The following is a 17,795-nucleotide window of genomic DNA, read 5'->3' as shown; positions in this document are numbered from 1 at the left end:
TTTGTGTTTGAGCCATTTTAGGTGTGGGACATCTGTGTCTAAATCATTCAATCGCAATAAAAGTTGCTTTAATCCAAAAAAAAAAAAAACTATTTTTAATCAAAGAAAAAATCACTTGCAAAAATATATATATTTGAAAATATATTTATTTATTTGAAATATAAATATATGTGTATAAATATATATATATATATATATATATATATATATATATATATATATATATATATATATATATAATTTTTTTTTTTTTTTTTTTTTTTTTTTTTGAAGTGGAAAAAGTTTTGAAGGCACTTTTTTTCGATTGAAACATTTTGACAAAAAGATTCAACTTCAACGCTACTTCCGGTGTGTTTGAGTGGCAGGTGACTACGCCAATGGCATAAAAGTATTAAGCAAGAATAATGGCCACCAGGGCTCCATCCAGCCATCGGACTCTGCTGGAGTCAAAGCCGAATACAGGGCACCAGTATTTTTGCATTCAAACACACTTTTTTTGATTGAAGTGACTTTTTCTTCGATTGAAAATATATATTTTGATTGAAGCAACTTTTTATTTGATTGAAGCAACTTTTTTTTGATTGAATAATAAAGACACAAATCTACCTCCATATAAAAGTCTCATGTAAATGTCTCCATTATTTTCCAAACATGTACACAAGAGGACATCTTGATAGCAGACAGGATTAAAATTCACTCATGACACTTGAAAATGAACAGTAAAACATGTCCAAATGAGCATCCGGCGACTTCACAAATCTGACAACATGAACAGAATGTAAAAAATACAATTCACATGTAGACGGCACCTGTGCAACAAAAAACAATGGATGCAGACGCTCCATCAAATGACATCCGCATGCAATGATAACTCAACATAATCCACGCTTACCCCCCACTACGGCTTTCGGGTTAGCTGGGAGAGAAACAATTTGCTGTTATCCCAATGCTGAGAGTAAGTGTGAAATTTTAGTACTGAATGTACCACACAGTGACAGGCAATCCGTTGTATGTTCTTAGATGCAATAACAGTTGTTATGAGTCAGAAGACACTTTGTAATCATCACACTTGGGATAAATCATGTATTTGAAATGACCTTCAATACTTCTATAGGACTGAAGCTGGTACATTTATAAGCCGTGTTTCCGAAGTATCGGTAAATTAATTATACAGTCTCCTATATATTTTAATTTGCTTAGTTGGCAGTGAGTTCCTGCTTCATTAGACAAACTGGGTAAGAATACCGCCCCTCAGCCCCCATGCTTACACTTAAGCCCTTTGGGAAAGGCTTTAAAAAACCCTGGTATGTACGAACTTCCAAATGTCTACCCTGAGGGACACACACAGTGACGGGTGCCGCAATTACTGCTATATGGAGATTAAACTAACATAACATAAGAAGAGGAAATCCTCCTACATTAAAAGTGATGCAAGAACATCTCTGTGACATTAACCCAGATGTGCCAAATCCACTTGTGGCACCGTGTAAAGTTGAAGGAATATACAGTTGTCAAAGTTTTCGCAAGCCTGCTATTTCCAATTGCTGTTGTCATTCAGCCCTGAGAGCTTTTCCTGATGGAAAAGACAGAAACGGAAACAGTCCTAAGCACTTCCAGAAGCTGTCTGCATTGCACTAACCATTAAAAGTAGTCGGACAAGGTTAGCACTCGACTGAAGATCCCTTCGGACGGATGCCTGTTCTTGGGTTTCACTTGTAAAACCTGAACTGAGCATGGTTGAGATGTTTGACTCACAATAGCAAATCTACTTTATGTAACGTCTTCTCGGCTTTGGACTCCAGACAGGAGGACGAGCCACAAAACAACACGCCTGATGTCCTGGGAGCGATTCCCTGCAGGACTCGGCTTCCTGTGAAGTTTATTAATAGGCTATAATGTTCAATTGAGGGCAAAGTTGGGATATCACATAACGTGGGGCCTACCAGTAGCAGCTGTTATTGTTGAACCAACTGAATCTCAGATGTGCTTGCACTCTTATTGTTTAAATTGCCAGAGCGGCAGAAATGGACAAAAGCTGCTGTTTTTCCTTACACAACTCCCCAATGGAGACATAAAGTCTGACATAAAGTCAACCAAGACTTGTTCTCCTAGTAAACACTATGTTGTAGTAGAGCAAAAAAGTGCCTTGGATGGAGTTTATGTTGTAGTGCAACTGCTTTAATTACAGTCCAAATAGAAGTATTAAGACTATTTCAAATGAAAAGAAAATACCCATAAGTCATCCAATGTATTATGTAGACTTGAGACTAAAACCAGAGCCGGGCCAAGGTATAAGAGAACTGAATATCTTTGCAGAGTCCTCAAAGACAGGGTTTTTAACTCATTGCAGGCTACCATTAAAAGGCATCAATTTCATTTGAACTGTGAAGACTGAAAGTTGGACTATCGTTGGCATTTTAAATCTTCATTATTCAAATTTCAATTTGCCTTTTTCTTCCCCCATTTGCTTTGCCATACTTTATTCTAGCACACTCCCAAAAAAAATAACTCACTGCCATTGACAGTGCTAGACATCCAACTCCATTTGAACTGGAATAGCTGACATCGAGTGACCATGTTTGACCGCAATTGATGGCAGTAAATTGGATTGGACGTCTATCACCAACAATGGCAGCCAATGAGTTAAAGATGACCTTGGCTGAAAGTCCTATTTTTTTATTTTTTAATAAGGGTCTTTGATGTGGTTTGTGATTTCATTGTAATCACTTTTGTAACACCAAACTATGAGATTTGAAATCACTGACCTCATACCGAGCCTTATTATCCAAATACCTACCCACATTGTGCTTCTTATACACGCCCACTCGCCAACAGCCAATCAAACCAACGAGTTTAAATGTCAATTAAATATTCAAATTCAATCCAGTCAGTCACTTTCATGGGAATCTGGCTGTTTAAGAGGCAAACGAAGGGTAATCACAAAAAATTCTGGTCAATTTCAAGACAAATTTTTCACAAACCTGATAAACTGTTACAAAAGTTACACAAAATTTACCTATCAACAGAAAAACTAACCTGATGTTTTCTAATTTATTCTTTGTTAATTTAGGTAATATTAACTATTCCAAATACTGCTTTTTGTATAAATTAACCCAAAATCGCTCTCCAATAGAGTATAAAAAAAAGTTGCTAGGACCCAAAAGAAATAATATCAATTTCTAAAAATCCCATTTTTCTCAGGGCCCCATGAGGGTGTGGGCCGGCTCTGGCTAAAAAACGAAACGTTCACAAACCTAATTAATGTCACAAACATTCATTTTTAGCTTTAGCAATCACCAATATATTTCTTACCATCGCTGCTGGCATCAGAGTCAGCTGCAGACAAAGCGAGAAGCACGAGAGAACTAAACAGAACGACAAGGAAGCAAAAGCACGTATTGCTGCTCAACACACACACACACACACACACGCATGCAATATCACAACTGTTTTTTTATTAGTATACTATGAACTTGTTTACCTCATTTACAGCCATTGACAGCGATAGACATCCAATGCATTTGAAGTAGGAGTGATCATTCTCTGCTAGTCCTCCCACTTCAAATGGATTGGACGTCTATCGCTGTCAATGGCTGTAAATGCAAATGAGGTTATTATCTTTCAAAAAAAATTAAAAAGTATTGTGTATAACAATTTCATTAGGCACACATGTACAATATGTAAGTGTACTGTAAAATTATAGTGAACACACTGGAGAAACATTAAGATATATATATTTTTAATCATCTTGCATCATAAATTGCATCATCATCATCATCATCATCAATCATGCACACCTGCAAACAAGTAATCATGAACACACGCCATGCTGAGAGAATCGTGTCATTTCCACACGGAAACGCACATGTTATGCACTTATGTGAATACATTTACAGGATTATGAAGACGGGCGAGAGGAATGGTCACGCTCCACGTACTGTACATACCTCCATCTGCGGGGGGTACATCTATAGGAAATGAATGAGAATTAGCCAGCGCGTATGTGGTTATCTTGTACTGAATGTGGCTAAAATTTGAAAAAAGCTGCAAGAAAGCGCGTTAAAAGTTTTTCCTTGGAGGTGCCTACCATCTGCTTCCTGCTTTGGAGCGGCTGTGTAAATAAAAATCATTGGTTAAATTGGAACAATGGGTATGATTACACCTGCTTAACAATCAACAAACTCGTCGTTTGCAAACATAAAAAAATAATAAAAGATGTAAAGTGAAGATAAAACAACACAATTGCATGCAGAAGACGTGCTAAAAATGCAAACGTGCAAAACCAATGCGTCATCATCGCTGTATTATCCCCTTCAACAACACAAGTAATTGACCCTTGCCTTATCCTCTTCACTCTTTAATTTACTCAACTTATCATCTGTATTATTCAAATAATCACAATGACTGATTAGTTGAAATGCATTTTGCGCCACTCATTGCATCTCAAATATGAACGCCTCTCAAAAAAAGGCCCTCACGCTCTTCCGCTGAATCCTGTGGGGCTAAAATTACACTTTTTTTTTTTTTTTTTTTAATGGGAGCCCCCAGGGGAGAACACAAGTTAAGAGGCTTCAACAGCTGATCAGTGAGAATAAATAGTACATCTAGCAAAATACCACACGAGGCTTAGCAACATTTGTCACTGCTACTGCCACGTGATTATTATTATTTAAATTCATAGTTAGACGAAATCACAAAATGACATGCAAACGAGCTGGCAAATAAAAACCGTTGGCGCCAGTCAATTAACTCAGTCAGAGGTCACCCGAGGTCGGCTCCATGTGGCAAAAGTGAAAATGTGCCAGCTATAATGGGTGACGATGTGATAATGAAAGACACGCAAAAGGTCAGGAGGTAAATGGAGGCGTGGAGTTGACTTACCGTCCACCTCTACTTTGGCTGCAGGAGAAACAGAGGAGACATAGCATTAGGGTTCACTGTTTATGCTACCTCACGGGCTAACATTGATGGTGATAGACGTCCAATCCATTTTGACTAGTAGCGAATGATGCCTCTCTAGTCGAAATGGATTAAATGTCTATTGCCTTAAAAGCTGTTTTTAATAATACATTTTTTCCTTCTTTACTAACTACTACAACACATACAATGGTATGAAAAAGTATCTGAACCTTTTGGAATTTCTCACATTTCTGCATAAAATCACAATCAAATGTGATCTGATCTTTGTCAAAATCCCACAGATTAAAAAACAGTGTCTGATTTAACTAAAACCACCCAAACATTTATAGGCTTTCATATTTTAATGAGGGAAGTATGCAAACAATGACAGAAGGGGGAAAAAAATAAATAAGTGAACCATTACATTTAATATTTTGTGGTCCCCCACTTGGCAGCAATAACTTCAACGAGACGCTTCCTGTAGCTGCAGATCAGTCTGGCACATCGATCAAGATAATTTTGGCCCATTCTTCTCTACAAAACTGCTGTAGTTCAGTCAGATTCCTGGTATGTCTGGCATGAATCACTGTCTTTAGGTCATGCCACAGCATCAAAATGGGGTTCAAGTCTGGACTTCGACTTGGCCACTCCAGAATGTGTATTTTGTTCTTCTGAAACCATTCTGAAATTGATATACTTCTGTGTTTTGGATCATTGTCTTGTTGCAGAATCCATCCTCTTTTTAGCTTCAACTGTCTGACAGACGGCAGACATTCTGATAAACTTTTGAATTCATTCTTTCATTAATGTTTGCAAGTTCTCCAGGCCCTGAGGCAGCAAAACAGCCCCAAATCATGATGCTCCCTCTACCATGCTTCATGGTGGGATTGAGGGGTTGATGTTGGTGAGCTGTTCCATTTTTCCTCCACATATGACGAGTTACTCCCTAACAATTCCACTTTGGTTTCATCAGTACACAAAATATTTTGCTAAAACCTCTGTGGAATGTCCAAATGCCTTTTTGCAAACATTAAGCGAGCAACAATGTTTTTTTAGACAACAGTAGCTTCCTCCGTGGAGTCCTCCCATGAACACCATTCTTGGCCATAGTTTTACATATAGTTGATGTGTGCACAGAGATATTGGACTGTGCCAATGATTTCTGTAAGTCTTTAGCAGACAGTCGAGTGTTCTTTTTTTAACCTCTCTGCGAATTCTGCTCTGAATTCTTGGCGTCATCTTTGATGGACGGCCACTCCTTGGGAGAGAAGCAACAGTGCCAAAGTCTCTCAATTTGTAGACAACTTCTCTGACTGTCGATTGATGAACATCCAGACTTTTAGAGATGGCTTTGTATTCCTTTCCAGTTTTATACAAATCAACAATCCTTGATCGCAGATCTTCAGACAGTTCTTTTGACCGAGTCATGATGCACATCAGACAATGCTTCTCATCAAGACAATTCTTACCAGGTGAGTGTTTTATAGTGGGCATGGCAGCTTTAAACCACTAATCACTGATTGGGCACACATCTGACCTAAATTGTTTGGTAAAATGGGTTTCAATTGCTCTTTAAGTCTCCTTAGGCAGAGGGTTCACTTACTTATTTTCCCCCTTCTGTCATTATTTGCATGCTATCCTCACAAAAAAATGAAAACCTATAAATGTTTGGATGGTTTTAGTTAAAGTAGACACTGCTTTTACATCTGTGTGATTTTGACGAAGATTAGATCACATTTGATGGTGTTTAATGCAGAAATGTGAGAAATTCCAAAAGGTTCAGATACTTTTTCATACCACTGTACTTTGCACTGAAACATGATCATTCACAGACAGCCCTCCAAGTTCAAAAAGATTGGATTTCTATCGTCATCCATGGCAGTCATTGAGTTTAAAAGTAAAAAAAAAAAAAATTCAATTGTAATGCCACAATATGGCCCTAAAGTGGCATTTGTATATTAAATACTGACCTGCGAACATAAATAGCAAAAATGTGAATTTTTAAAAATTTCAAGATGCTTTATTTACTTTTCTGAATACACAATACATAGTTATAGGTTATTTCTTTTAATTATCCCGTGTCGTATTTTTCGGACTATAAATCAAAAGTTTTTTTTTTTTTTCATAGTTTGGCCAGGAGTGCGATTTATGTGTGAAATTATTACCACATTCTGTCAGGATTCAGGAAGGCTAGAATAATTAGAACGGCAACCGACAGGGAGTCTGACATAAGCAGCATAGAAGAGGAAGCGCCGAACCTTCTTCCGGAGTTGGCCGAGTTGTTTAAAAGTGACACCAAGGTTTCATTGGACTTAATGATTTGGAGTGACACTGATGGTTTGGTAAACTTGTTAGCATGTTTTTATGCTATATTCATCAGAATAACTCTTATTAGCTATGTTATATTAACATATCGGGCACGTTCTCAATTTGTTGTTTATGCGTCATGTAACTTTAGCATACCGTACACTTATTCAGCCTGTTGTTCTCTACTCTATTTTTATTTTAAAATTATCTTTCAAGATGACATGTCTGTTCTTGGTGTTTGATTTCATCAAATACATTTCTCCCCAAAAATGTGACTTACACGTACTCCGGTGCGACTAATATATATACTAATATATATGTATGTATAGTATACCAATTTTCGACTTCATTGCGCATTTTTTGGCTGGTGCGACTTATAATCAGGTGCGACTTATAGTCCGAAAAATACGGTACATTTCGGTCAATAAAATGTTTTTTTGTTTGTTTTTCAATTCGTCTTTTTCCTTTCATTCGTATTCATGACAATTATAAGCTCTCATTTGGCTTGTAATTGGTTGCCCTAGCACATAATCTTGTTACATTTTGTTTGCTAGATCCAAAAGAACTCATCTGATCCTCGACGGCGCAAGGTGACACATGTTCATGTCTTGACTTGAAGTGAACGCTGACATGCTATATGCTCATAAATCCAGTTGACAATCTATAAAATGCTCACCTTTTATAGTGACTTAACCTATGACATGAATCTATACAAAGGCTCATCTTCAACAGGAGTCCCATGACATGAGGATTTGGGCACTGTTCTTTTAACACATTAAAAGCCTGACAGTCCATTCGAACACAGTGGGTGTTATGGTCCAAACTTAAGTAAGCTGGAAATGGAAACATATTAAATACCAAACTCCCAAAGGAGGGGTCAGTCCAACCACGTAAAGGCCAAGTATGGTGTCTCATGACTTCCCTGAAGACAAGCCTCGCTTATTTTTTGGACCGTTTCCTTAAATAGCTGCACAAACTTGACCTCGCTAACGCTTCATAAATTTTCGCCTTTGCGGTTGCAAATTGGTATAAGTCAATCCTAATAAGCACATCTGCCTACCATCGAGTTTCAGATGAAGTTGGCTCAGGTCGCCAATTAAAATGAATAACTATGTATTCAAACAATATTTTAACAGCCCAGCCATTTCCTGCATTGCCTATCAAAGATTACGTAATGCAAATGCGATTTTAACAACATCAATAACCACAGTTCATTACATTAGAACATTTGGAATTGTTATGCTAACTACATTATATCTAGAGGTGTAAATCAACAATTTAATGACAATACGATATTGATTTTTTTGTCAAAATGGCCAACAATACAACGTTTACCGATACTACAAAGTCTGCCAAGGTTTCAATTCAACAGCCTTTACTCACTTTAATACAATATTATGTACACATTAAATTAGCAATTAGCAACATTTCTACTAAAGCAACAACAACAACAAAAATACAAAGCAATCTTGACACTTTCACAATTTTGTTGCGGAAACATTTGACATTTGAGGTTTTTTTTTTTTTTTTTAAACAAAACAACATATGCAAAAGATGACTACAGTGATCCCTCGTTTTTTGCGATTAATGGGGACCAGAACCCACCGCAATAGGTGAAAAACCGTGAAGTAGTGCCCACCCACCCCAAAAAAATCGATTTTGTCTTTGTGTGTGTTCAATGTATTTATTCAGTAATATGTATGTACAGGTATATGTATTAATTAGGGCTGTCAAACGATTAAAATTTTTAATCGAGTTAATTACAGCTTAAAAATTAATTAATCGTAATTAATCGCAATTAATCGCAATTCAAACCATCTATAAAATATGCCATATTTTTCTGTAAATTATATATATATATATATTCTGTAAAATAAATTGTTGGAATAGAAAGATAAGACACAAGATGGATATATACATTCAACATACGGTAGATAAGGATTGTAGTGGGCATTTCACTCTACTGTCATTTAAATCTGTCTATGCTGTCCTCACTCCAACGCGTCTACTTTTTCCAAAGCTAGACAGCTAGTGAACGACGCCTTAATAATCAGACTTCTTCCTTTTTCATCTGATTTATTAATAAAATAGCCTCAAACCATTGTCCTCTTTAGACCGTCGTAAAACTACAAAAAAAAAAGTACACAAGCATTGCATTAGCAACAAGGTTAGCTTAGCATGCTATACAGGTTCACTAAACATAAACAAAAAGCGTCTCATACAAAAAATATAACATTTCGCTTACTAACATAATATGTACATTCTTTACAACAACCATACTTACGGACAAATCTTGTCCAAGGATCATATAAGCACAACATTACAACGCAGGCGTCAGCCCGAGACGTCGTGCAGCCATATTGAACTGGCAAGTAAACAATAAACCATGTCGCAAAGCGACCACAAGAGTTCGCTCTTAGACAGCACAAAAAGCCTTGCTGTAAAACTTACCAAAAGGCAGAATACTGTCTGAGCGGGACATGTGCGTTAATTGTGTCAAATATTTTAACGTGATTAATTTAAAAAATTAATTACCGCGCGTTAACGCGATAATTTTGACAGCCCTAGTATTTATTTATTTTGTCTGATTTTTTAAAATCACTGTTTTCGAAAAAGAAACGCATTTTACAATCTTTCATCACAAAAAGTATATACCGTATATTTCTGGCTATAAGTCGCAGTTTTTTTCATAGTTTGGCAGAGAGCGCATCTTATTCATCTATTGCAATGATTCTTAACCTGGGTTCAATCGAAACTCAGGGGTTCGGTGAGTGGGTCTAAGGGGTTCGGTGAAGGTTAAGACACACAGGGCCCTATTTTCTTACACTGACTAAAGGCAAAGTGTTGTTTAGTTTTGGACTGGTTTGCCCCCAATTTACAAGCTTATCGTAATTCCATTTCTTATCTAATGTGAGGAGAAACTGGTTTGCTCAGTGGAAGGTTGACCCATACATTGTGCGAGGAAGTATAACAAAAAAACAAACAAAAAAATCATTTACATCATATTTTACACTATGAGAATAGTATGTGCTGCAAAGGATGCAACACTTAATGAGAATGTAGATATGAAAACAACAAAAAAAGTCATTTCCAACATGAAAATCAACAGCAAAAGGCACAATCATTTTGAGTACATTCAACATTTAAAGTAATTTGAATGGGAATCCACTCAGACGTTAGCTTGCTATAGCTAATAGCGGTTTTGAATTTGGAAAAAAAATCGCTTTATTATTTAATTCTGAAGGGTATATTGTATGCACATGTAAAATTGCAAGTTTGCAAGTATGCAAGTTTAAGAACCACTGGTCTACTGCCATTAACGGCAGCCATTTATTTTAAATGAACTTTTTCTAAAACTACACAAAACATACAGTAATATTCCCAGAATTAATATTAATCTCATCACGGTGTGTTGACTTTAACAGGACCTGCTGATAGTCAACGGAAATTGTTAAATAGGAGTTAATTGCATTTCTATTTATGCCTGATTTTGAAGTACGGCCAATTTAAGGCTCAGCTGCGGGCGACGCTTTGTGGACTAAACAAATGAAGGCGCTAATGCAATTTGACATTGCGGGGCTTAATGTGAGAAAATGAATTTCACTTAAAATGATCTTCTTAATCATCTAAATATAGATTTACAGGCAACACTAAATTTAGTGAGCCCGGCAGGAAAGGGTGTCAAATCACACGTGTGCCCTACTTGGTTAAGTACAACCGCATTTTTTTTTTTTTTTTTTAAATGTATGTATTATAATCTAACCATTGAGAAATTATATAAAGAGAGCGCAAGGCCTGTTGAGCCTGACGGGGAAACTTCTAAACCGAGAACGATGGTGTGCATCGTGATTTATATTTCAGCCGTGAGTGCGTAGTAACTAATGCGCTGGCGTGTGTGAAACCCTATCAACTTAAGAGGATGGGGACGCGGGAAAAAAAAAAGACGAAAAGGTCACGGGTTACTTGGGATTATTTTTGGCTGCGCCTAGAGGGCTGGAGCTGCCTGCAAAAGGAAGGAAGAGTGATGGATGATTTTTTTTTTAAAAAGGAAACTTGATGCTATTCTTATGCTAATTAGCTAATCTTTTGGTTCAATACCACATTAAGTCCACATGTAAAACATCCTGTGAGTCATGTGGGAGTCAAACATTAGATGATCATTCTTTGCGAGCTTGGCAGTTGAACTTGGCTCACTTATAGAGCGGTGGGTGTTGCACATGTCCAAGGAGCTCAATTCAAACTCACTGACTATACGGTTAATAAGCGCATAGTTATACGTACTACTGAGATAATCATAAGAAAAAATGTTTCAAGATTGCCGAAAAGTCTAGGAGGAAATAATGTGTGAAGCCCATTATGTTCCCAATCAGAGCAGAGCGGATGTAGAGGGATTAGATGTGGGAGGCTGTTAGAAGGGAGGCGGGTGGGGGTCCACATTGTTAATGCAACCTTGGCCTGTAAAACTGAAGTCATTCCCCATGACAATTTCTCATAGTCAATGATTTAGAGCCTCATTGGGTCAAAGCTGAGCGTTGCTGGTCTCCACCAAAAGGTGAAGGACACCGGGCGACAGTTTTGAGAAAGTAGCGTTCATCTTAAGATGCTTTCAGATAGAAATAACGCAATAATAAAGTGTAATGTGACCCAAAATCTACAAGGAATATGTCTTTTTTTAAGATATATAGTAATCCCTCGTTTTTCGCGGTTAATGGGGACCAGAACATACCGCGATAACTGAAAAACAGGGATGTAGCGCCCCCCCAAAAGAAAAAAAAGATATTTTCTTTTGTTTTTTGTGTGTGTGTGTGTGTTTAAAGTATTTATTCAGATTTAGCATTGGAAAGATTATATATATGACATGATTTTACTTTTTTTCCACAGAGTAGAGTCTAAAAAAAACTTATGTATATGTATATATTAATACATTGTTTTTAAGCACTTCAGATGTAATAATTATAACTTTCAAACATGTTACTGTCCTACCAAATTATTTTTAAACAAGCTTCATTGAGAGACTCCATTCAAATCCACTCAGCTGCTCACTTACACACGATGAGTTGCCGCAGCAGCTGTTTAACAAGTTAAACAAGGATTAACGCATGCAGCGCTTTGATCTTGCTAGAGAATCGAACTTCAAACATTAAACATCTGTTAATCATCGTTTACCATAATAAGCAACTCCAGTGCACTCACTGCCTGACCAACAAAGAGCAGGGAGAGGGAGGGAGAGTGAGACCATGCGATTGGCTCGGGATTGGCTGTATTTTTTTTTTCTATTTGAAAAAAAATCCGCAATGGACTGAGGGCGCAAAGTTTGAAGCACGAAGTAGCGAGGGATCACTGTAGCAGCATGAGCTACTAAAAATGTAACAAAGCATTATATAAACAAAGTTTATTGTTCAACCACACACTAATACCAAATTGAGTTATTGAGCAATGCATATATCTGGCAACTTGGTAGCTTTCTATTCAAATGTTTAACAGTCTCTTCCTTAGTCCTAAGATTAAGATTTCTCTTTCTTTCTGGTTTGCCATCTGGTTTTTGCTGACTGTGCCATGTAACACATATTTTGTTCCCAGAATCTAGGTGATATTTCCTAGTTTGTTTCATCGCATTGACATATAATATTCTCCCAAAAAGTTTGGGTTTGTGGTCATGAGTTTGAAATTCTATTTTCCACTTTTCTTTACTGTTGTACTTTCTAATGCTTTTATATACACTATGTACATTTTCCTCCTCATTTTATAGACTTAGTTTGACCTGAAACATAAGAAATGGCATTTAACATAAATATTTTCTGCATAACTAGGACGTAAAATCGGAAATTTTGAATATTGCCGCTATTTTAGCAAAACCAAACTTTTACCTTTTTAGTAGCACTTTTTCATTTAGTTTGGACCCAAGCAACACAAATAAAATTATTTCAAGCCAGGAACATTTTTTTTTCTGCAACATGCTGCTGCTTGTCAAAAGTTATCATTCCGCGTTCCGGTAAAGAAGGATAAGGAAATGATGTTGAGTATTACTGCAGGCACTCTTGATGTAAGATATCTACATTATCAACCTGTGTGTCTGAAATGCGAGATTCCCTCTATGCCAAACGTAAAATGATCTGGTATTGTGATTAGTTCGCTAGACAGTAAATTAATGTGTAATATCGGCAAATTCTTTCCATACCTAAGCGCTAACCACATCAGGGTATATGCTAAACGGACGTTTTTAAACATTTAGTATAACATCGGTTTGTTGGTAAAAAGTAAAATAAAAGTCATTGGATACATTTGAACGCCATAGTTTTCATGGAGCGGCTATAAGTAGTTAATGCAAATGATCAATTAAGACAATATATATTATCGTCTTCTACTTACAGCAACCATTCATATGTTAGTGCCTTGATTTAAAATATTACAACAATAGATTTAAAATATAGGCAGAAAAACACAATTCATAATCAATTGTTCAGTTGACTGGGATACTTCCTCATCTTGTTTCATGCCAGGGTTTCCCAAACCGGCCGAAAAAGCATCATAACATAAATACGAACTAACGACAGCAACACAACAGACATGACTTCACAACAACTAACCATCACTCAAAAGGCGCTTGCTTGTGTGCTTGCTGATCCATAAAATTCCTCACAATGATTTATCCTGACAATCAGCCATAAAAATTGACCCATTTTGGGCCCCAAGCCCAAGTTTGGGAAACCCCAATTCATTTTATGACAGAAGGTTACCTCAGTACATCTTTCTTCCAAACCACTTAAATGTACTTTACAAAACTTAATATCATGATTGTGCTGACTTAAAAAAAACAAAAGTTGACTGCAATATCCTGCAATATTTGAAGATGAAGTTAAGTCATTTCCCAAAGAACATCGCAGACACCCAAAAATGTAAGCAAATATTTTGCACATTGGCATACCTTCAGGGACCGGCATGGTTTATTCCTGTGTCTTCTCCTTGCTGCTGGAAGACTGGTCGTAGGCGCTTTGCTTATTCCTTTTTATTTGTCCCCCCTCGCGCTGTTATTCAAAGCTCTCGCGGCACTCGAGTCACCCACACCCACGCTGTAAGTGAGAAGCAAGGAGGCGGGCATCACCCTAAAGCACTTTCAAGTAGAGACGCACTCAGACTGAGGAGCGCAGGAAAGGTGTGCGTGAAAGGAGGCGGAGGAGGGTTAACGAGAGGATGAGGGGGGCTCCCAAAAAAAATAGTAGAAAGTTTGCATGTTTATTGAACTGGGAGAGGCTTGCCAGTCTCCCAGTTCAAATGGATTGGACGTCTATCGCCGTCAATGGCAGCATACCCATCTTCATTAACTTTAGTCAGCTCCTCTTTACTTGCCAGGAATCTGCACATGTCATGCCTGGCACTGGCAGGGGCAAGAGGTGAGGGCGCGAACCTGCGAATGGGGGTGAAAGGGTCACTGCATAGCCAGCACTGTGACACGCACCTCCAGTCTGTCAATGTCGGCAATGTCTAGAGAGTTTGGGAGGTGGAGTGCGACTCGGAGGTTGGTGTTCATGAGGTGACATCGACAAGTGTGCCAACAGGCTGCTTTGTGCTACTAAACAACTGTGCAGCTTGTAAATGCCTCCCTTAAGACAGTGAAGTACATTAGATAGATGAATAAGGAAATACTGCTTGTGTACTGTATTTGGACAACATTATGTACTGAAAAGAATATACCATAGACTTCATAATTTAATTGACGGGACACGGGGCATGGGCCGATAAATAGGGGGGCCTGCATTGTTGTCGAGGCCGTCAAAGCCGACAGAGTGGAATCACAGACAAAGCGCTTTTTTCGTTGAAAATTCTTGTGAATAAATGCTTAAATCCCTGAATTCTTATGGTTTATAGATATGGACGGAAAACAGTCTCGATTCTTGGTCAAAAGCAAAAAAAACAAAACAAAAAACGTGCAGGTAGCATTTATTTTACGTAAATATGTCGAATATGCGGCTCAGCTTTAAGTACACAATGTAGACACCTTACCACAACAAAGAGCTTTTAGTTTTTACGTTGAAATTCTTGTGAATAAATGCTTAAATCCCTAAGTTCTTTATATATATGGACATAAAACAGTCTTGATTTTTGGTTAAAAGCAAAAAAATAAAAACGTGCAGTTAGCATTTATTTTACATAAATATGTCGAATGTGCGGCTCGGCTTTAAGTTCACTGTGGTGCCACCTTACCACAATAAAGAGCTTTTTACGTTGAAATTCTTGTGAATAAATGCTTAAATCCCTGAATTCTTTATAGATATGGATGTAAAAGGGTCTCGATTCTTTGTCGAAAGCAAAAAAAAAAAAAAAACATGCAGGTAGCATTTATTTTACGTAAATATTGCGAACTATGATGCCAGTGCCTTAAGTTGCTAATTTCTCCATTTTCTTCACAAGTTTTAAAATGCACACATGATACGAAAAATATAATAATTACCTTGAATCTTCGAACAAATCACTCCTGAGACAATCTTTCCTGTGTGTATGTGGTACAGCTTTCATACTTTTTGAACCGTAATCCACTGTTAGTTCGCTGCGTGCATGTGTTTGTGAATAGCTCCTCTTAATGTGGGCGGCCCCCTGCTTGAAAGAGTTGCGCAGTGCATAGCCGAGCTGACCCATCAATAATGATAATGTCTATGAACGTGTTTTGCGAGATTAAAACATAATGGGACTAATGCAGTTTTCGTCTGACGAGACGACAACGAAACGAAAATGCACAACAGTTCCCGTCACACGTTTACAATGTGTGACATTTTATGTGGAGTTAGCTTGGATCGTAGCAATATTTAGTTGTGTCACTCGTGTGAAGTGCTGCTGCTCTCCAGTCCCTGGGCTTGCACACACCATAAGATTTGTTTTCTTATTTTGCCAGAGAGAATATGCAATGTTGCTTTAGCCTTTAAAGGTCTGTGCTGGGTGATCATCACACACTAAATGTAACCCGTAGCATTAGCATAACATTTGCGTTAGCATTAGGCTAATGCTAAGGGAAAGTATCCTCTTTAACTGTCGTACAACTTTTTTTACATACAGTTCCTGGCGTCCAGGTCGGTAAAATTAATTGAAAATAATGTACTGTTTTCCTGCCGAGTGTGTATTATCACCAAATTGGCGTTGTCCTTGGAGACACTACAATATGCGCTCGTCTGCAAAAGCTCATTCGAAATAGCTGGAAACCTTTATTTATTTATTCATTTATTGGAGTAATTTTTAAAAATTTGACAGACGAAAACATTTTGAGTACACGTCGAATAAAACTAAATTAATCTTGAGTTTTCGTCAACAAAAACCAAACGAAGACAAACACTTTTCTTTAGATGACTAAAATACGACTAAGACTAATAAGTATTATCGTCCAAATGACTAGACTAAGACAAACATTAAAAGGGCTGCTAAAAACAACACAAATTTGGAGAGAGCCCTGTAATATGTGCTGCATTATTTTAGCCATTGTGTTTTTTGTAATTATTACTACAGGGAATTGATTTATTGTAAACTACTTTATGTAGGTATTTTGCAGGTTTATTCTATTTTATTTTTCTCATTTTTTAATTCAATTAACTAGTCAGTTATTGTAGCAGTAATAAAATGAATCAAAAAACAAATCTAAAAACATTTGGTAACACCTTATTGACACCGATGTCATAAGACTCTCATAATTATGACATGACACTGTCATGAGCATTAAGGAATGCTTATGACAGATGTCATTAAGTATCATCCGGCAAATTATGGTACTTTGAATGGATGTAAAAGATGCGGACTTGACATAAATGGAGTTTTGCCGCATGACACTTAATAACATCTGTCATTAACATTCATTAATTATGACGGTCTTATGACAGTCTAATGATGATGGTGTCAAATAAAATGTTACCATACATTTTACATTCATTATTTGACATTTTTATTATATAGTGTATTACATACTTGGTCAATTATTTGGACAATTGTCAATGATTTGATTTTTTTTCTTTTAACTTTTTGGAGTAAATTATGTTTATATGTTTATTTATGTACTTTTTAACAGAGGCTCAGATCAGGGCGTGTCGTCATTGATTTTAATTAGGAAATATTTACTTTTTTAACATTAATATTATTATTATTTCAATTGATATTTTGATGTCATCTGTCTGTGAAGCCGTTTGGCATCATATGTAGATTTTAAGTTATATAAATGAACTTGTTTTGACCAATGTTTTATTACTATTATTATTATTGTTTTTTTTATCATAAAAACCATGCATTCTTCAAAACATATTATCATGAAAAAACTAAATGGCTTGCATATTATTTATAAACTAATAATGCACCAGAAATGAACATCTATGTTTGGTAAAGACTCTCCCTAACTTCCACTCACAAACCATGCTGGCTGAGCACATCCCTGACGTAAACTATTACCTTGACAGTTACGACTTTCTAAATGTGCATGGTCTTCATGAATTTGTCACGAGTGAACCACTAATACAGTGGGGCAAATAAGTATTTAGTCAACCACTAATTGTGCTAGTTCTCCCACTTGAAAATATTAGAGAAGCCTGTAATTGTCAACATGGGTAAACATCAACCAT

At 36.9% G+C, this 17,795-nt stretch overlaps 1 protein-coding gene across 4 annotated transcripts in view; it reads right to left on the bottom strand.

Annotated features, from left to right (window-relative positions):
* The window catches only part of mybpc2b (myosin binding protein Cb), a 44,661-nt gene extending 30,337 nt beyond the window's left edge, over positions 1 to 14,324 (bottom strand). Inside the window, exons 1-6 of one of the 4 annotated variants that reach the window (XM_057826720.1) lie at positions 14,132 to 14,324; positions 4,882 to 4,899; positions 4,088 to 4,111; positions 3,948 to 3,968; positions 3,313 to 3,336; positions 893 to 916 (exon numbers count right to left, since the gene is read on the bottom strand). In XM_057826720.1, the coding sequence (XP_057682703.1) occupies positions 893 to 916; positions 3,313 to 3,336; positions 3,948 to 3,968; positions 4,088 to 4,111; positions 4,882 to 4,899; positions 14,132 to 14,147 (127 nt within the window). In that variant the 5' untranslated portion in view covers positions 14,148 to 14,324. The remainder of the gene's footprint in view (positions 1 to 892; positions 917 to 3,312; positions 3,337 to 3,947; positions 3,969 to 4,087; positions 4,112 to 4,881; positions 4,900 to 14,131) is intronic. The other 3 variants (XM_057826721.1, XM_057826722.1, XM_057826723.1) reach the window with 3 other exon arrangements.
* Positions 14,325 to 17,795: the final 3,471 nt, after the last annotated feature.

The sequence above is a fragment of the Corythoichthys intestinalis genome, chromosome 21 (genome assembly GCF_030265065.1).
Source record: "Corythoichthys intestinalis isolate RoL2023-P3 chromosome 21, ASM3026506v1, whole genome shotgun sequence".
NCBI lineage: Eukaryota > Metazoa > Chordata > Actinopteri > Syngnathiformes > Syngnathidae > Corythoichthys > Corythoichthys intestinalis.
Note: the sequence above shows the minus strand (reverse complement) of the source record. Positions and strands in the feature narration are given on the sequence as shown.